The 21286-nt window shown below is 37.2% G+C and overlaps 1 protein-coding gene across 1 annotated transcript in view; it reads right to left on the bottom strand.

Moving 5' to 3' along the window:
* The window catches only part of UMODL1 (uromodulin like 1), a 51578-nt gene extending 34919 nt beyond the window's left edge, over positions 1-16659 (bottom strand). Inside the window, exons 1-6 of the mRNA XM_058186221.1 lie at positions 16617-16659; positions 11308-11550; positions 4052-4213; positions 3578-3693; positions 2928-3120; positions 840-953 (exon numbers count right to left, since the gene is read on the bottom strand). Of these exons, the coding sequence (XP_058042204.1) occupies positions 840-953; positions 2928-3120; positions 3578-3693; positions 4052-4213; positions 11308-11550; positions 16617-16659 (871 nt within the window). The remainder of the gene's footprint in view (positions 1-839; positions 954-2927; positions 3121-3577; positions 3694-4051; positions 4214-11307; positions 11551-16616) is intronic.
* Between the last annotated feature and the right edge of the window lie 4627 nt (positions 16660-21286).

The raw sequence follows: 21286 nt of genomic DNA, 5'->3' as shown, positions 1-21286 counted from the left end.
TACCATATATCTGAAGGTGCAAGCAAGCTTTTTTTTTTTACTGTTTTCTCCAAACTGAAGAAACATAATATGAGGTCCACCCCAGACAGCAAAGTAGCTTGCACAAATACTAATTCTCACAAGTCCAAAATGCCCACATTTCCTTAAAAAATCAGACATATAAAAATTTAGAAACTGAGTGAAAAAGCATTTATTTATTTATTTTTGAAAGGTATTCTGGGACCTGCAACTGAAATATTGTTCCCAATTGAATTAATAAACAAATTTATTGGATTATAGTTGCAGAAATAATTCTGTGATACTCCAAACAATAAATTTCATATGCCAAAATTAGGAGTCAAATATGTACTTGTTTATATTAAAAAATGTGCTTTGATTAAAGCAGTTAAAATACGAAGCAGAATGAGCAATTAAGCAATCATTAACTTTCTTTAAGCACCAATGTATGACATCTTACGATAATCATTAAGATTCTGTAAGCAATAATCTATAAAAGATCTCAGCTTCAGCACTTCATTCTATAAATGTAACTTTTTCAAATGATATTAAGATTTTAAGAAAGTCTTCAAGGCAAAAGCTTTTTGATAAACTATACTGAACAGTAATCTATTATTCTGAAATGGTAAGATATACTTACAAACAAAATGTGCCAGTAGGTCCATTAATTTGTTTCATTTACATAAGTATTTGTTGGTTCCTTTATATACAGAGAAATGTTAAATAAATGATAGTGTAGACACAATTAAAAGAGCAAAGATGCTTAAATAAAGCAGGTCCCACAGACCCTAAAGAAAGCAAAATTTAAAAATAAATGAATTTTAAAATATAAAGCAACTTACCACATTCAGAATCTACTGATACATGAATTTCAGGTGATACAGATCTTGAATTTCTCAGCAAATTAGAAGAATGCATTTTTTTAATCAGAATGTTGGGTATATTACGATCACAATCTGGAGCAAAGAAAAGAATAATGAAACATGATCACAAGCCAGTAGGTATTCCTAAAAGCTAGCTGCAATATTTAACTAGCTATGGAATGTGGAAGCAATGTTTTGTTATATAGCATACTTATTTCTGCCTTCTTGTAACATTTACCTATCCTCGTATCACTTCTGGTTTGTTAGTGAAAAATGACCAAAAAAAAATTGTTCGACTTGAGATAATATCTTCCTTTGTATCTTTGATAAATTCTGGAACCTAAAGGATGTTCATTTGAGTGCTCTGATCTTTGAAGGCAAGGAAAAGGAATAAAAAGAGGAGAGGGGTTTTTTCATGGTTGTGAGATCCCAACCATAAAAAACCCCTCTCCTCTTTTTATTCCTTTTTCTTGCTTTCAAAGAGCAGAGCCCTCAGCTGAACATATATATATTACATACATACGAAAAGGAATCAATTCCAATAATTCCAATTCCATAAATATCTCCTTCAATCTTATGTTGCTCAGGGTAGCAAGCCACCCATGGGACCCTACCAATCTCAGTAACATCTGCCCTCTTCCTGGATCAGTTTCTTCTTTCACATTTTTTAGAGAAACTGTCAAAGACTTTTCTCATTAATAAATATTAAGGCGTTGATAAGGAAGGAGAAGGTGCAATAATATGGTCTGCTATTTAATGTTGGTTGGTTGGATTGGATTGTTTTTTTTAATTTGTTTGCACTTATTTTAAAGGAATGTTCTTGTGATACTTTGTAGAAAATTGAAAAATTTTAAAAAATGGCCTGACTACAATTTCCTACCACTCTGTATTTTGTTAATATATGTCATCATTTTTATATTTTAATGTATGCATTCATGAACATTTTCTTGCTGTGAATTCCCAAGGTGGCATCCACAGGTATTTGTCTGGCATTGATACTACCACTTACACCTGCAGGTTCCCTGCCACCCCACCCTCAAATTTATTTTTTATTATTTTGATTAAGAAAAATAAATGGGAAATTAGAATGCTAAAAAAAACCTATGTTGTGACCTCTCATCTCATGTAATTTACAAGACACAGAACTGCAATTGTAGCCCAGTGCTTTAATTGGAAATATCTGGACATATGTCCAGTTATTCAAAAAAGCAAAAGATAAAAGTAAAATGGTAGAAAGCATTTTGGGATAGGAGATAAAGAGGATGGTAGGAAGCAGCTTCACTAGTTTGCCTTTCAGAAATTATGGAGATTGTGACTGGCCATATATACCCTCAATGGCAACCTTTTTGACCCATGATATATATCATCAAGCTACAAGTTTTCTCCTTGTCCCCTACAGACAGGAGATATTTAAATTTGCCCTAGATAAATACTAGATTGCTTGTCTATAGATTAATAAACACATTTGCTGAAATAAGTTTTTGATTAGTGGTTATACAAGCTTTTGGTAGGTTTTTTTTTTACATTTTCCCCCAGATTAAAGAACAAGTAAAATTAGGCCTTAAGAAACAGTGTAGGTGCTGATTTAACTCTGTGATTGCACTAAGTGAAAGCAGTCATTATATTAAGGTCTTGATGTGAAAGTTAATTTTACTCCATGCGGCTAAATGCTGTGGCAAAAGACAGATTTGTATTGTGATCTTCAGCTTTCAGTTTATCAAATATGACAAACTTTACTTGAGATTCACATAATGTGTATAAGAAATTTACTCTTTTCTGAAGGCCCCACTCCTTACACCCTAGAAAATACCTTGTCACACTAGAGATCCTGTTTTCTAATCCTGAAAATCCAAACATAAAGTAAAACCAGAAATTTTAAAAATCTATTTTATAGAGCTGCTCTTCAGTCAAATATAGAATAGAATAGAATATGTGTGTGTGTGATTGGACACACAAGGAATTTGTTTTGGTGCATATGCTCTCAGTGTACATAAAAGAAAAGATACGTTCATCAAGGTACAACATTTACAACACAATTGATGGTCAATATATATCTGAAATAGTAACCTTGTACAACAACATCAATAACATCATATACTCTGATCACAATTTTCTTCAGCAAAGAAGAAATATTGACCAATGGAACCAGTTGCTGCAGTCCCACCAGGACATGAGACACTATTGTCTCTGCATTAGTTTCTGACTTGGTTGTCTGGATATGATACACAGAGATGTTCATGGGCCACAATGCTCCAGTAATCTGGAAAAGAGAGAAACTCTTCTTAAACGTTATAAAATACCACTGTAGATAAGTTAATAGTTTTTCTTTAAATTTTATATATAAAGTCAAAAACAATGCAATCAAAATTAGATCCTTTCTAACGCTATAAAAACTATGTTTCAATATTAACTTATGAAAATTCTATTAAAGAGGCATTATTTTAGTCAGAACGTTATAATTTATTATTTTAATTACATTGACATATATTTTAAGTAATATTTAATAAATATGCAGCATTATTCATTTTAAGAACATTTTCATGTTCAAGCAATGTATTTGCCCATAAACACACCAGAAAAAGGGGTTTATTTGAAATGTAAGAGGAACTATATGTTCTATAACTTCTTTGTCCAGTAGATGGCAGTCCAGTGTAGGTTGGGCTTTCTTATATCAACATATAGTACAGTTTATATATTATTATTCCGTTGATTCTTACCATGGAGTGCAAAAGACGTGAATGATTCAGAAGTCTGGGAGCTACTTTGTATAATTCACTGAAATCCCTTTTCACAAGGACTGACACATTATACCAGTACCTTGTCACTGTTTGTTCTAGAATTGGAAAGAGAAAACAATCAGGTGGTAGTCAGAACTTTATATAAATGCATAGGTGCTGAACTAATATAGTGGTCTTCTCATTTTCAGTGGTCTTGATTAACTGCTGAAACTCACAAGGTGTGACAATATATGCATTTAATCAACCAATCAGAATTATCTATGAGACTCATATATTCTGCATCATAATTGATCTCTTTTGTGAGAAAACCCTGACAGAATTTTGAAACACACCTGACATATCAGATCAAGGTTGCCCAAGAAGGAGAGACCCACAAATCAGATCTTCTGCCTCAACTCCCCTATATCCGAAAAAGAAAAGAATAAGTAGCATGACACTACTATACTACTATACCTTCTGGAACAGGATCTGAACAATGGGTTCCCGTAGATGTCTTACAGCACTTTTTATATTTTGGACAATCCATGTCAGACACACATGAACTCTTTACTGCTTCTCCTATCTTCATGGGACAGGCACCAGGTCTTGAAGCAAACTCGCTGGATCTGTTTATGGCTATAAAACAGAATGTTTTACAAGAAAAAGTGCACTCACTGGCCAAGATTCTAGTTTCTTTAGGTACATCTAAGAGTCTAACCATCCTCAATGGAATTTTCTTAACTTTATTTTGAATCAAACCTTGCCAATGCTTATGAACATCAGATTCAAAAGTTCCTTTCCACAGAATTTTGAAGAAGCAGAGAAGAAAATATTATTAACTCAATAGGTTCTAGTCCCAGAGTCAATTATCAGCCATTGGAGACACCTGCTAGCGTTCCCTCTCTCTTTAATTGTTGTTACCTTATCTAAATCATGACTAATGTCAAGGCAAAACATGAAGGCAGGGATGTAGAGAGAGAGCAAGAACAAAGTCCATGCTTCCATACCTCTGTCCAGATTGTATTTATATTCCCCTCTGAGAAACCAAAATGTGGATTTAGATCTTTAATTATACAATATCAGAAGCTCTTGGCCTCTTTGATGAAACTCCCTTTATTTCCAGGTTAGGGTAATAAACCTTATCTGAAGTTGAATGCCATGCCTGAAATCATTGTTAATTTGGATATTAGTCTGCCTTTAAGATGAAACCAAAACTTTTGCTGGTGAAAAAGATAGCCAAGAGAGTTTTGAATTGGCATCAGACACTTTACATAAATTATGCTGGTTCTTTTTCACACTAGCTTCCAGCTCACTTTGGAACAAAATATGAAACATGAGTTTTCACTCACAGAAGTAGAGAGCTGTATGTACATTATTTGGAAACTTAGTACCTACCCAGTATATTTCTAGTTCTTTACTTTTTATGACTCATTTCTAAACTTTTAAGAAAACTGATTTTGAGGTTTGAAGAATGGCTCTCTGAGGAAAGGTCTCTACAATGATAATGGAAGGCTTCTCTAGAGAAGCCTGCTAAACTTTCAGACCTGTTTTCATTCTGACAATCAACTTATTTATTTATTGGTACCACCAGTGGTTTTTAAACATGATTGTTATTTTAATCCTTTTGATAGTTTACTAGTTTTAGTGCCTATATGTATTGCTTGATTCTTTTGGCTCTACCTTTTTCAAATATAGTTGACTTTTATATTATACTGAATTATTTTGGATTTTTATAGATTTTATCAAATTTTTACATGATTGCAAACAACACACAGAATTACCATTACTGGTGATTAATAATTATATAATCAGTTTTCAATAATGTGGAAAGTATTATCAACCCTTTCATAATAATAACTATTATAATTTCACCCAATTCATAAGAGTCAGGATAGCCGTGAAATAGCCCATGGAAGGGATTCACTGTAGTATTTCATACAATCTGTTATGGCATGAAAATGACACAGGCTGAGTTGTGACATCACAATGCATGCTGCACCTCTTATGCACTGGCATTCAATAGGACTTGTGGACTTCAACTCCCAGAATTCAATATGACTTGTGGATTTCAACTCCCAGAATTTTGGGAGTTGAAGTCCACAAGTCATAAAAGGGCCACAGTTCCTTCCTGCCCTAGGATGTCTCTGGGAGTGGCCACCACAGTAGCTACTGCAAAACATTTGCTGTGAAATTATAAGTACTTTTTAAGGTGATTTACATGATTTCACTACCATAAAAAAGTAGGGCATAGTGACAATCTGGTGCCACTGGAGCACCCCAATTATACTGATGCTAATAGCATGGTAGAAAGAAAGAGCTGAAATCAAAGATCAGTTCCACTGTTTTAATTTCCCTGGTTTAATGCAGAAATATATTTATCAACATAGTACCAATAATAAAAGGAACACTAAATAATGGCAATTATATATCAATTATAAAAAATATCTGACTTGATCAGAAACTTTGCAGGCCAGCAACATTTTGTGCAAAAATTAGATGACTAAGGTTTCCAGCAATGCAGAAATCTAAATCCACCTCCAGTTCAAGTAATCTTTATATGCCAGCTAAGCAGATGAAAATGAAAGCCAGCCTCTCACATCTGTACCTTTCTGATAACAACACCTAACAGCATTCCAGTACTCTAATCAGAGAAATATGAATGTCAGCCACTCCCTTGACCTTAATGATGAATAAACAGTCAGTACTCCCCCCCCTTTTTTTCAGGAATGATTGCTTTCGCCTACAGTATATCAATGCCAAGAGATGTTATTTTATATGAATCCTTCTGCTAGAACGCTTAGCATAGTTATGAGCATTACATTTAATCAGCTCTAGAAGTGCATTTAACCACCCAGAAGTGATGCTTTTCCCACCAAAGGTAATTGCACCCAGGGAGGGGAAACATCCAGTTCTTTCTGAACAAAAATTCCCAGCATCCCTCACTTCTGGCTATATTGAATTGGACTCCTGGGAATTATAGTACAGTACCATCCAGAAAGCCAAAGATTCTCCACTCTTGACTGCTAGAAACAAGCAAGAAATAAAGGATACTTAAAATAAAAAGATAAAAGGCATAAAGCAACCATATGCAAATAATCTAACAAAACTTCAATTAATTCAAAACAAATAGGCTTCAAGCTAAATCAATCATACAAAACAACTGGGAGATAATGCATGTATATCTATTATTGATAACAAAAAATATATCAATGCCCAAATAATATTATAATCCTAATCTAGTGCTTATAGCATAAACCTCTAGCATGTTTCTGAAAAGACTGTCAAGTTGTCATTATTACAGGAGTCATTTTCAGGAGTGAAGTCAATTCTCAGAAATCCTTGGAAAAATATTAGTCAATGTCTTCCTTCAGGGAAAAGCCTCCTGAAAACCATGTAATAATAATGGAAATACAAAGAATAGTTATGGTGCTGCTGCTTTTTTCCAAAAGGTTTTATTTACTGTATTTTATTATTTATACTCTATTATATTAACTCTGCCAGGTCTGTCATATGTTCTGAAAAATTTTCAGAGTAAGAGATTATGGCTGTTGTAAGAGAGCCATGTAAGAAAAATACTCATAAGTAGCCTGATAAGCCAAAATGAGACAAGGACAATTCAATATGATTCATATTCCCATGACAACTACTGCATGCAGAAAGCCGGTAAAGGGCTGGTGCAGATTTTATGTGGCTTATTCATTTGTTGGTTGCTAGCAAACCATTTGCAATAAATGTAAAACCTCTTGAGAGGTTCTGTCTCAGAAAATCACAGCCAATCTCAAATTGCCAGGGAATATTTTCCTATATGTTAATTAATCAATAAAATTCATAGTGGTGAGAAAGAGAAAAGCACCCCATAAAAATAAAAAAATGATAACATGGGGGCTACATTTCTAAAAGTATGGGGGAGAGCCAGGATAATAATCTAATTCCATTTAATTTATTTAGTTAATTTACATCTAATTGATTAAATTAATATAATTCATCATGTATTTAATACGCTCCTCCTAATTTTACACAAAACAAAGCACATGCATTTCAGTTATGACAGAATAAAGAGAGTCACAGAGTGGCCAAAGTTATCTGCTACTTAAATTGACTTTTGGGTATGCTATAGAAATATAAATATAGTATCCAAAGAATAGACCCTCAAGTGACAGCATCCAGGGAAAATCTAAAGTCACTCTCATTTCTAATTATTTAGAATCCAGACATAAGTATTTTAATATCAAGGGAAACATTAAGAATCATTCAGTAACACACTCTTAATTCTGTCCACTGATTAATAAATAATGAAAAGAACAAGTTGATAAAGAATATGTCTAGATAATACCATTCATAAATATTAGCACTATGAGGTCTGGAAAATGATTTAATCTTTATTAGGGAAATAAATAAGACAGATCTGTATATCCCCACATATAGAATAATTCGCAAGTTCTGAGCAGGAAGAGCTTCTAATCTGATTAGGGCAGCCGGTTTAGCTCTGCCTGGTAAGGCCTGTTATTAAGAACACAAAGCCTGCAATTACTGCAGGTTCGAGCCCGGCCCAAGGTTGACTCAGCCTTCCATCCTTTATAAGGTAGGTAAAATGAGGACCCAGATTGTTGGGGGGGCAATAAGTTGACTTTGTAAATATATACAAATAGAATGAGACTATTGCCCTATACATTGTAAGCCGCCCTGAGTCTTCGGAGAAGGGCGGGGTATAAATGTAAACAAAAAAAAAAAAACCTGTATGTAGTTGAAAGTAAATTTACCTTGTTAAATCTATCTTTGGCAAAGCTTGAGATGCTCTATCATGCTATTTTCCCTAAGAATTTTTCTCCAGAAGGAGATCATTTTGCATGTTTATTATAGAAATTCAGGATATCTCCTCTACCAAGCCTCTCTAATCATTTTCTCCTGAAATTTTATTTGATCACTATGAAATTATATGTAACATTTACTCAGAAATCTCCATAGTCACAGGGTAGAAACTGTTTTTTTCTGATGAATATCTATGAACCACATGAATAGGTTACCTAATCTAGCAAATTTTGATTTCAGTTTGGTCCAGTACCATTAGCATATTCCGAACAGCTAGTTACTATTAGCATTGACATGTATTCTGAAGAATTCCAAATCTACAGTATATTTATAGCAATTAAAGAAAATTGGCATGGCTGCATGTTGGTGAGCAATGTAATTAAAATATATGAATATTCTAGAGGACTTTTTTTTCTTAAGTATCTTTCCATAGATGCGGGGTCTGCTTTTCTGATCAACAGAAGGTTGGATGTGGCAAAAATTGATAGTGCCTTAATTACTAGATAAGACTGACTCTCTCTTCTAAATTACACATTAATCTTTTTAAATCTGAGGTATTATAGATCTACCAAGTATAAAGGAAAAGGAAAAAGCCACAAACTAAATTCACACGTTTGCATTGATTATGAAGTGATTATATATGTTTATTCTCTGCTTTAGGAATGGCTTATTAGCAATATAATGGAATGACTGATCAATATAATTCCATGAGAGCTAATTTCTACTCTCTTCTGTAACTCAATGGGACATTATGGTCCAGAAAAATGGGGCATAATCAGAGAGACAAAATGAGAAATCATAATGTTCTGCACATAATAAATGCCAAAACAGAGGAAAGAAAAGGATATCACAGAATAGAAAAATTTAAAGTAGGATGTGCAATATTAGAATTTGATGAATAGTACTTTACATTGTATTTCAGCTAGTCTGTCATAATCACTCAATGGTACAATCTCCTCCTTTAAAATGATTATAAGAATATATTACATTGGGAATAAAAATTCCCAACTGTAAAATATATGAAATAGCTGAAAATAGTAATCAAGGCAGAATTTGTATCTGGCACTGAAAGGTGGGGGGAGAGTTAAATATAACTTTTTGAGTAGTGTTAATCTTTCAAGACACCTCTGAGCACATTTACATAATGGAAGAGTCATTTCTTTTATTAACAAACATTTTGAAAGCACAAACACCATGCCTATAGTCAGACTAATAGAAATATTGTTCTGTGGCTTAGTTATATATCAAAGGAGAATTCTTATGTGCATATTATGTCATTTACCTAAATGCATGAATTTTAGGCTATAACTAATGGTTTTTAAATTAATAAGGACTAGCAAGTAATAGCAAAATGACCATTGCCTGATTTCAAAATAGTTTTATTTTATCTTAACTTGTTTATCATGAAGCTGAAGAAATGGCATATAGGTTTATGTGCACCTCAGAGAATAGCTACAGTACTCTTATACTGAATGCATAAAATGCATTCAGGATAGTATAGGAGTTTAAATAATAATGACAATGTGATATTGGAGCCAGTCCGGTGTAGTGGTTAAGGCACTGAACTAGAATCCACTAGAATGTGAGTTCTAGTCCTGCCTTAGGCATGAAGTCAGTCACTCTCTCCCAGCCCTAGGAAGGTAAATGGCAAGCCATTTCAAAAAATCTCTCCAAATAAAATGCAAGACAGACTCCAGGAGTTAACACTGATTTGAAGCTTCTATTTATTGTTTGGTTTACCCTGGAATTTACTATCTTTTCCACAATAATTCAAAATGAATAATTCAAAATGAAGGGAAGGGGTCTTAAAATATTGAGCATATAGATAATAGTGACATACAAGATTTTTGTTTTACATTGGAAGAAAGTCACTTAATATTCAGCTTGTCAGCTTGTCAAATATGGCAATTCATTTGACCTTTGAACATATGCTTATAAACCTGAAATAAAATCCATGAGAAAGGTTTACTGAAATGAATACATGACCTAATCGTACTATTCCTGGAAAGGATTACCCATATAAGAGCAAACCTGGACTTCAATATGTTTCTCCACAAGATACATCAGCTTTAAGGAATTTCAGGGATTTGCTTCAATGCATAGAAAATTATTTGTATTTTTTAAACATTTTTATCCTGCTTTATTATTGTTATAATTCATATAATACTCCTTCCTCCTTTATTATTTTACTACTTTTAGAAATAACCCATTTAATACTCCTTCCTTCTATTTTCCGCACAACAAACCCGTGAGGTGAGGTGGGCTGAGAGAGAGAAAATAGCCCAAAGTCACTCAGCTGGTTTTTCATGCCCATGGCAGGACTAGAACTCAGTCTCCTGGTTTCTAGCCTAAAGCTTTAACCAGTATACCAAACTGGCTGTTTAAAACAGGGCTCTCCAACCTTGGTCCCTTTAAGACTTGTGGACTTCAACTCCCAGAGCCCCTTTGCTGGCTGAGGAACTCTGGGAGTTGAAGTCCACAAGTCTTAAAGGGACCAAGGTTGGAGACCCCAACTCTAAAAGGTATATGATTAAAGAAAAAAGTACGTAAGCCAAAAACACTTTTCCTATATTTTAATACCCAAAATATATTTCATTTGCTTAGATGGGCAGCTATAGAAATCAAATCAAATCAAATCAAATCAATCAATCAACCAATCAATCAATAAGCCAGATGGATGGCCAGATGGCCAGGCAGCCAGCTATAGTTGTATATGGACCATATTTACCAAATCTGCTTTATGAAAAAAAGAAAAGAATGAGCACTAGATTATAAATCCACAAAAGTCAGTTTACTTGCTGCTATCTAGAAGTCATCCAGATATTTGCAACTGACCTAACTTGCTAACCCTATACTGTAATTAAATATTTTATTGGTTTTGCAATTCATAGGCCATAGTCTTTTCATTGTTTCATACTTACGTAAAGAACAATATAGACCCACTTGTTCATACCCAGCACAACAATCTGTCACATTCACAGCTTCTTGGACCATAATAGGATGGTACTCTTCTTTGTAATAGGTTGTGGTGCACATTCTCCAAGGAATCCATCCTCCACATGGTGTTTGTTTTTCATATGATTTTTGATATGGAACTGTTTTGCTCACATTTTTTATCACAGAATAATTGCATAAATGGTAACCATGCAAAGAGATATTTTTCTCTGAAATAAAGAAACAATGGAATTAGTGACATAGAAGGTACCTTTTCACCAAACTACTTGGAAACAACTGAACGTTGTTCAAATTGTTAACATAAGATTTTGTTACCCTTGTAGATTCACAATGCTGAAAAATAAAAGGAAGGAGAAGAGAACGATGGTAGGATGCAGTTGTAGTGGTAAACCGTACACACCACTAGAAGAACAGAAAGCCCATATTAGGTACAGATTCATTCAGTGGTCACTAAGAGTTGACATTGATTTGATATGATGTAATCTTTCAATCAATATTTTAATAATTTTGAGTATGGTCTGAAGGTCCAGAAGAAAGAACACAAGACCATGTTTGATCAACAAACAACAAATGTTAGAAGAAACTGTCCAAAATCTACTCAGAACCTTCAGGAATGGGGAGCATAAAATAAAGTAAATAAGCATATAACTGCATACCTATTATATAGCAAACCAACCCAGAACTGACCCAGTCATTAAGCAGAACATGGTAATCTCCTGAAACAGATAATTTGATCAAGATTTTTCCCCCCACACAATTGAGAATCTTTGGGATGGCTTTCACACATGTGAAAGAGTTCCATGCTGGCATGTCTGGTACTCCTAAAACCTTCATGATAAATCATTTAGGCTTTTTCTATTATTACCTGTTGTTTACTATTGATGCTTTGATATTCTGTCGATTTTGATTGGAGGCCATATTGTTCAAGCCATTCACAAAACAAATTTTCTTCAGTGCAAATGCTATCTGTTCCGAAAAACTTTTACTTCTGAATAAATATCGAAATTAACAATAATTGCAGTCTAAAGTCCTGCTGGCATCAATTATGATCCAGCAACAAAACCAGGCACTAAAGATAGAGGTTAGGGCCCAGCTCTCAGAAAACTACTGTTCCCCTGGGCAGAATTGCTAAGCAAAATTTGTTTACAAATTAACATTTTCAGCTGTATAGCTCTTAGTTACAAGACTTAGCTTTCATTAAGCTAATTTAAAATGTGCTTTGGTATGGGTGCATGTGGTGTGAATGTCTTTCAATTATGAGCTGAATTTTCCACTACAATTACTGGAAATTTATTGGATATTTACAAGGTTTATAATTATTAGCTAATTATCATTTTATCAGCTTATCTTTTATTATGACATTGATCCTCCATGCAAATATTATGGCTTTAAAATATTGACACTTTATATTCATTGGTGACAAATTGTATTGCTCAAGTAACAGTTTTAAGATTTTTCTTAATTTAAATAGTGAAAAACTATGGTTAAATTACTTTTATAATATACTACATATATTATTATGTAATGGATTATTGTAATGCTCTCTATATGGGGCTCCCCTTGAAGTGCACTCGGAGGCTTCAGTTAGTCCAGAATGCAGCTGCGCGGGTGATAGAAGGAGCTCCGCATAGCTCCCATATAACACCGCTCCTGCGCAGACTGCACTGGTTACCTGTGGCCTTCCGAGTGCACTTTAAGGTGTTGGTTACGACCTTTAAAGCGCTCCATGGCTTAGGGCCTGGGTACTTACGGGACCGCCTGCTGTTACCACATGCCTCCCACCGACCCGTACGCTCTCACAGAGAGGGACTTCTCAGGGTGCCGTCCGCCAAACAATGTCGGCTGGCGGCCCCCAGGGGAAGGGCCTTCTCTGTGGGGGCTCCCACACTTTGGAACGAGCTTCCCCCAGGCTTACGTCAAATACCTGACCTTCGGACTTTCCGCCGCGAACTGAAGACATACCTTTTTATTCGCGCGGGGCTGGCTTAAATTTTAAATTTTAAATTTTAAATTATATAAATTTTATCGATTTTAAATTTTCTACTAATTTTAAATGGGGTTTGGTTTTATAAATTTTAAAGTTCTAGGCTAATTATAATAAGTTTTTTAACTTGCATTTTAAATTGTATACTGTGGTGTTTGTATTTTATTGTTGCCTGTACACCGCCCTGAGTCCTTCGGGAGAAGGGCGGTATAAAAATCAAATAAATAATAATAATAATATAGTATACATTATATTGTGGCTGTAGACTGCTTATCTTTCTTCGTTGTTATAATGAAGCCTATTTATTTATTTATTGGTATTCCACCTTTATTATTTTTAGAGATAACTCAAGGTGGCAAACATATCCAACACACTTTCTTCCTCCTGTTTCCCCACAACAACAATCCTATGAGGTGAGGTGACTGAAAGAGAGTTAGAAGATTATTGTTTAAAAATCTGGGAATCAAAGGATGTTTTTAGTAAAGGTGAATTCTCCAGTCCTCATACACAGGAGTCCCATCCAAAATAGTGATGAATATATTAAATAATCAGATCCATAATATGAACCCATGAAAGTAATTTGAGGAAGTAAAACCAAATGCAGTCCAAATGCTGGTAATTGGTTCAACAGAATAATTATAAAATATAACCTCAATGATTATTGCAATATTTTGGATTTCATTTCACAAACCCTTTTACACAGTTATTAATGGAGAAAAAACAGTGGAGAAAACTTATCACTGCCAAACCATCCAGTAAAAAGAATCTTTTAAAGTTGAAAATAAAGAACCACAACTCCCTATTTCATAGTCTCTTTTCACCTGTCTTGATATAATGAATTAGGAAGAGAGGCTGAAATGCTTACCTCCTGGAATGCTAATAGTTGGGGAAGATTAATTTACAACAAATGAGGCAATGCAAGAATTCTAGGAAAAGAAAATGCATTTTTCATATATATTTTTCTTAAAATAAGGTACTCCACCAGAATTGCTTTGTTCATTCTGCTGTGTCAGGCAGTTCTGTGAAGTGAGAATGTGCTAATAAGACTCTGTACAAGCAAAACTTTATATCCAGAATCCCAAACAGGGTTCTCATATATCAGGAGATATGTCCTTTAGCATCCTTTGACAATTTACAGGCACCCTAATTTTGTTTGTTTGTTAGGTTCTAAATGGGATACTAGCATGCTTCAAAGCAAAACATCAATCTCAAGCATGATTCTTATTCCAAGAATACTTTTAGGCCCTGGGCAATCTCCAGCCAATCTCAGAAAATGAAAATTAACAAGAGGTACTGTCTTTCAAAATGTATTTATTTGGTTTATACATACACAATTAACAAGAGATAACTAAAGGAAGTACAGCTTAATGCTTGGTTTGAAAGCGTGTCCACCAACCCAGCAAACAAAACAAAACAAAAAGAGATGTTAAATGGTTATTGGAGATAGCTAAAAGAGACAGCTGAGAGTAAGCTCAGCAGTTTGACGTTGGTTAAACTGATGATTAGTAACTGGAATAGTAACTCTCCAACAAACAATTTGGTTTCAGGAAACAGTTATCATGTAACTTACAACTTCTCCACTGCAAAAACATATGGACTTCAAATCTAGATCAAGGCAAATCAATAGATGCAATCTACATAGACTTCTGCAAAGCTTTTGACTCAGTAGTACACGATAAACTTCTCCTTAAACTAACATCCTATGGCATCTCAGGACCCCTCCACAAATGGATATCTGCTTTTCTGTCTAACAGACAACAAGTGGTCAAAATTGGCAATGCTTTATCAAATCCTGTTCCTGTCAAGAGTGGCGTTCCTCAAGGCAGCGTCCTTGGACCAACACTCTTTATTCTATACATTAATGATCTTTGTGACCATATCTCAAGTAATTGTGTTCTCTTTGCTGACGATGTCAAACTATTTAACACCACAGACAACACTTCTATCATTCAAAACGACCTTGACCATCTAACCGCTTGGTCAGAAAATTGGCAGCTCCAAATTTCAACCAGCAAATGCTCAGTCTTACATATAGGAAAAAAGAACCCTAAAACTAAGTACATACTAGATGGACATTACCTTACAGACGACCCCCATCCCGTTAAAGACCTTGGAGTCTTCATGTCAAATGATCTAAGTGCCAAAGCCCACTGCAACTACATAGCAAAAAAAGCTCTAAGAGTTGTAAACCTAATTTTGCGTAGCTTCTTTTCCAAAACACCACACTACTAACCAGAGCATATAAAACATTTGCTAGACCAATTCTAGAATACAGCTCACCTGTTTGGAACCCTCACCACATCTCTGACATCAATACAATTGAACGTGTCCAGAAATATTTTACAAGAAGAGTTCTCCATTCCTCTGAAAACAACAAAATACCTTATCCCACTAGACTTGAAATCCTAGGCTTAGAAAACTTGGAACTCCGTCGCCTTCGACAAGACCTAAGTTTAACTCACAGAATCATCTATTGTAATGTCCTTCCTGTCAAAGACTACTTCAACTTTAATTGCAATAATACAAGGGCAACCAATAGATTTAAACTTAATGTAAACCGCTTTAATCTAGATTGCAGAAAATATGACTTCTGCAACAGAATCATCAGTGCTTGGAATACTTTACCTGACTCTGTGGTCTCTTCCCATAATCCTAAAAGCTTTAACCAAAAACTTTCTACTATTGACCTCACCCCATTCCTAAGAGGACCATAAGGGGCGTGCATAAGCGCACAAACGTGCCTACCGTTCCTGTCCTATTGTTTTTCTTTTCTTCTTCCTATATATGTTTATATGTGTATATACTATATAATCTTTTTGTATGATGTTGTGACAAAATAAATAAATAAATAAATAGTCATCTTGGCAGCCATTTTGTGAGAATATCTATAACATGCTCTCAAAATTCTACATATGTCCCCAGCTCAAAAAATGGGGATTCCTAAATGAAATATACAGAAGTTTCAGCAGCATAAAGAAATCTTCTCCAATATTTACATAGTTCACCTAAAAATTCTATACAAATTTAAATGAAACAAAGTCTCACTAAGTTCAGAGTAGAAGGGAAAGACTGTGAGACAAAAGATGTTCACATCTCTTTTACAAAATATCATTTTGAAAGTATGGTCATGGACATCAAAGTGTTTAAAATATTAAATCCATGATTAACATAGGGTCTCAGGATGAATGACCAGCTGCATTATACGACAAGCAAAACCTATGGTTCTAAATTAAAATTATCACTGAAATGAAACTACTGTAGTACCATTAGAACTGTAGCATGGTGACTTACCTGTAAAGGTGTTGGTTGTGCTCTCTGCTGAAGTGATGCACATGATGAAAACAAAAGTTACCAAGACTTTAATCAATAAAATAAAGGAGTCCCTCATCATTTTTTAATTTGTCTTCGTCCTCTGAAAACAAAAGAACTGGTAGTATTACATACAGTTAGGATATAAAGGAAAACATTCACTGCTTTTCTCCTTTGTATACAGGTATACACTGGTCCTGGAACAAAGAGAGAATTCAGCCAGTATCTTGCTTGGGTTGCTTGGGTTTATTAATGCTTTCCCAAGGGACTGCCTGCATCTAAATTACCCATCTTGGTCCTCAGCAACCTGTTACACTCATGTACAGAATAACAATCTGATGAAAACACTCTTCCATGAACTTAAAAACAAGATAATGTTTTTGGGAGAGAACCAAACGATGAAACGATGGCTTAGTAAATTAAATCATTGTATTTTCTCTGAAAACTCAAGGTACTGGAAATTGGGGTTTTATTTTATCTGCATAACAGATAATGATGACATGTTAAGGCTGAAGAAGTCAGGGCTCACATTCACTCTGCAATCAATGTGTCTAAATAGGGACTTGACCTGGGGTCTCTCCAAGTCCAGCATCTTTATCCCTACATTACACTAATATTGGTTCGCTGGACTGGAGGACAGCTGCGCCATTTCCTTCGCCTTATGAGAGAAAACTCATAAACTGGAGGAAAGTCTAGACAGAACTAAGCAGGAGAGGAAAGAAATTAAACATTGAACAAGTGAAAGGCCAAGATTACAAATAAAAATATGAAAGTGGTGTCGACATATAGTGCAGTTATTATAGTGCAGTTTTAAGGAATACTTCTGATCAAAGACTATTAACAGAATAATTTTATTTGAAAGAGGTTAGTTCCTCTGTGCTGAGTGGCACTTTCTCCCTAGGATTGTAGCCTTAAGGAATGAGTTCGTTCTGCTGCTATTGTTTATTTTGTGTGGTCATGATCTCAGTAGCTTTAGGTCTTTTTCTATGCAAATATTTTCCACTTGGAACTGTATTTTTGAGAAAGGTCTTTGGGGATCACATATTTTATCAGGCACTTCCTCTCTGCTGTCTTTCCCATGATTATAAAAGTATACAATACAAGGAACGAAGTAGAAAATCAACATCTAAGGAGCACCTGACAACATTTAAAAGAAAAGTTTTGGATTTCAGTTACAGATAGTTCTGACTTGATATTATTAATCCTTCCATTTTTCTTGTTAATCTAATAACACACAGGAAAAATTAATAAAATTTTCTGCTTTTCTTTTCTGTTCCCATTCTCAGTTCTGGATACATATACAAATTCAGCCTTGTAAAATAATTTTAAATAAGAGATAAAATAAATCTTTAAAGGAATCATACTGGTTGCATTAAAAATAGTTTTTCATATCCCTAGAGGATACTGTGCATTTTATTGCTATGGTAACCATGGTGAATCATGCACCAGTGCCATGGAAACACATCAAGAGTATTCCATTGGGAATTCAAAACAGGTTTTGGAAAACAGTATCTATATATCTATTTTTCAAATACGTTAATATATTCAGTGATTAGGTTGGTGGAGATAAAAATAAGCTGAATTGTAAAAAAAAAAGGAAGAGAAAGTATCATCTTGTATATCTCAGTGTTATGCTGAATACATATGAAGTTCTGTAAATATGAGAGCCACCATTGTCCCATTTTACAGAGGATAATACTCTGGCTACTTTCCATTCTGATGGATATAAGACTGGAGAGCAAAGAAATTTTTTTTTTTTTTTTGCCTTCATTCGATAGTTTATATTTATTTATTTATTTGTCACAACATCATACAAAAAGATTACCGTATATACTGGAGTATAAGCCGAGTTTTTCGGCACGTTTTTTGTGCTGAAAAACGCCCCCTCGGCTTATACTCGAGTCTACCCTTGCAGAGCCGACCCAGGGAGAGGGTTTTTTGCCCTCGGGAACAGCTGGGCCGGCAGGACGAGCCCAAATGCTGCCGGCATGCTTTGCCAGCTCGGCCGGCTCGTTTTGGGGCGGCTGGCCTCGGCGTTTTCTTCCGCCGCTTTTGATGGCGGCGGCGGCGGTGGTCGGCGGAGGGGCGGAGGGGCGGAGGGGCGTTCAACATTTTCGCCCCTCTCACTCCTCCTCTTGCCCGGGGCGGAGGGGCGTTGTCACCCTCGCCCTCCTCTCGGCGAAATTGAGTGCGGCGGCGGTGGGGGGTGGGGAGGCCGCCGTGAAGTGCCGGCTGGGGAGCCGAGGCCAATCCCGGGCTCCCCAGCCGGCACTTCACGGCCTCCTGCCGCCCGCCGCCACGAGGCGGTGACAACGCCCCTGGGCGAGAGTGACAAACAAATAGAGTTCTTCTCGCCCCTTGGCGTTTGTCACCCTCGCCCTCCTCTCCGAAAGCGGTGAGTGCGGCGGCGGTGGGGGGTGGGGAGGCCGCCGTGAAGTGCCGGCTGGGGAGCCGGGAGCCAATCCCGGGCTCCCCAGCCGGCACTTCACGGCCTCCCCTGCCGCCGCACTCAATTTCGGCTTTCGGAGAGGAGGCGAGTGACAACGCCTCAGCAGGAGACAAACAAATAGAGTTCTTCTCGCCCTTGGCGTTTGTCACCCTCGCCCTCCTCTCGGCGAAATTGAGTGCGGCGGCGGTGGGGGGTGGGGAGGCCGCCGTGAAGTGCCGGCTGGGGAGCCGGGATTGGCTCCTGGGCTCCCCAGCCGGCACTTCACGGCGGCCTCCCCTGCCGCCGCACTCAATTTCGCTGGAGAGGAGGCGAGGTGACAACGCCTCCGCCCCCACCGCGGGCAAGAGGAGGAGTGAGAGGGGCGAAATGTTGAACGCCCCTCCGCCCCTCCGCCATCAAAAGCGGCGGAGTGGGAGGCCAGCCGCGAGGCGGCCGAGCTGGCAAAGCATGCCGGCACTTCAATCCCGGGCTCCCCAGCCGGCACTTCACGGCCTCCCCACCCACCCCCACTGCCGCCGCACTCAATTTCGGCTTTCGAGAGGAGGCGAGGTGACAACGCCTCCGCCCCCACCGCGGGCAAGAGGAGGGCAGTGAGAGGCGAAATGTCGAACGCCCTCCGCCCCTCCGCCGACCACCGCCGCCGCCATCAAAAGCGGCGGAAGAAAACGCCGGAGGCCAGCCGCCGCCCAAAGCAGCCGGCCGAGCTGGCAAAGCATGCCGGCACTTCAATCCCGGGCTCCCCAGCCGGCACTTCACGGCCTCCCCACCCACCCACCCACCCCCACTGCCGCCGCACTCAATTTGGCTTTTCGGAAGGCGGCGAGTGTGTCAAACGCCAAGGGGCGAGAAGAACTCTCTTTATTTGTTTGTCACTCGCCTCCTCTTACTCGTCCTCCTCTCGCCTCGGAGGGGCGGAGGGGCGTTGTCACGAATACATCCCAATAAAATGCAAAGGTTTCAAAGCATGTTTTGGAAAAGCAGCGAGGATGGGGAGAATGCTGCCTTGAATGTGAAAGAAACGTGGAAAACTCCAACTACAGTATAAAAAAACATTTGCACTCAGTACTTTTTATTTTATTTTATTTTTGCCAAGTTTTCCTAGGGTTTTTTTTCCCTATGGAAATTGGGAGGTGGGGAGAAAGAGGTGAAAAGAAAAGCCTCTTGGAAAGCGGAGAAATACGGCAAGAACAAACAATTTCTCCCGAGAGGGGGCAGGAGGAGGAGGAGGAGGAGAGATGGGGCATTGCAAGCTAGGGTGGGAAGAAGGAGGAGGAAGAAGAAGGAGGCAAAAGAAACCGACCTCGCGAGATCAGCAAATTAGCTTTCCTTCTCCAAACCAATTTTTTAAAAAACCCGTTCTACCCAGAGCAAATGGCAAATAAGCAGCCGTTTTGAGTCTGATTATTGTTTCATGTGGTTGCCCTCTCTGATCTCCTTGTACATGACAAGGCACCTCTAACCCAGCGCTTTGTGTTTGTTATTGGTAATTCTCCTCTCCTTCTTCCATTGGAGTCCTCTCCTTCCTTTCCGAACGGGCGGGCGATTTACCTTCTCTGCCTCTTTTATTTTCCTGGAGGTGGAGGTGTATTCCTAAGGATGCCTTCAGTGCTGGGGAAGGAGCCGATCCATGGAGGGGAGGGGGGCGACGCTGCCGAGAAGCCGCTGCTTACAGAGAGCGAAAGAGCCAGGGAGACCTTGGCATAGGTGGGCGGCTGGTGTAAGGCAGGGCAGAACCTTCGACCCGCAAGGATCCCGGGAGGTGGGGGACGAAAGAGAGGCAGAGAAGGAGGAGGAGGAAGGAAAAGAAAAGAAAAGGGGGAGTGAAAATAAGAGCAGTCCGAGCAATAAATAAATATTGCTGGGCTGCTTTCCAAAAATCCTCAGCACGGAACTAAAAGTTGCAAGTGTTTTGTGAGTTCAAACAGTCCCTTCCAGACTAACACGTTTCATTAAAAGATACAAAGTTTGGTAAACTGAAGCTCGCTCTGTCCAATGCAAAAAAATCATCATCATCATATAATAATAATAATAATGATAATAATAATAATAATAATAATAATAATGATGATGATGATGATAATGATAATAATGATAATGATAATAATAATAATAATGATGATGATGATGATAATGATGATAATGATAATGATAATAATAATAATAATGATGATGATGATAATGATAATAATGATAATGATAATGA

The sequence above is a fragment of the Ahaetulla prasina genome, chromosome 5 (genome assembly GCF_028640845.1).
Source record: "Ahaetulla prasina isolate Xishuangbanna chromosome 5, ASM2864084v1, whole genome shotgun sequence".
In the NCBI taxonomy this organism is placed as follows: domain Eukaryota; kingdom Metazoa; phylum Chordata; class Lepidosauria; order Squamata; family Colubridae; genus Ahaetulla; species Ahaetulla prasina.
This window is presented reverse-complemented; position numbering and strand designations above follow the sequence as displayed.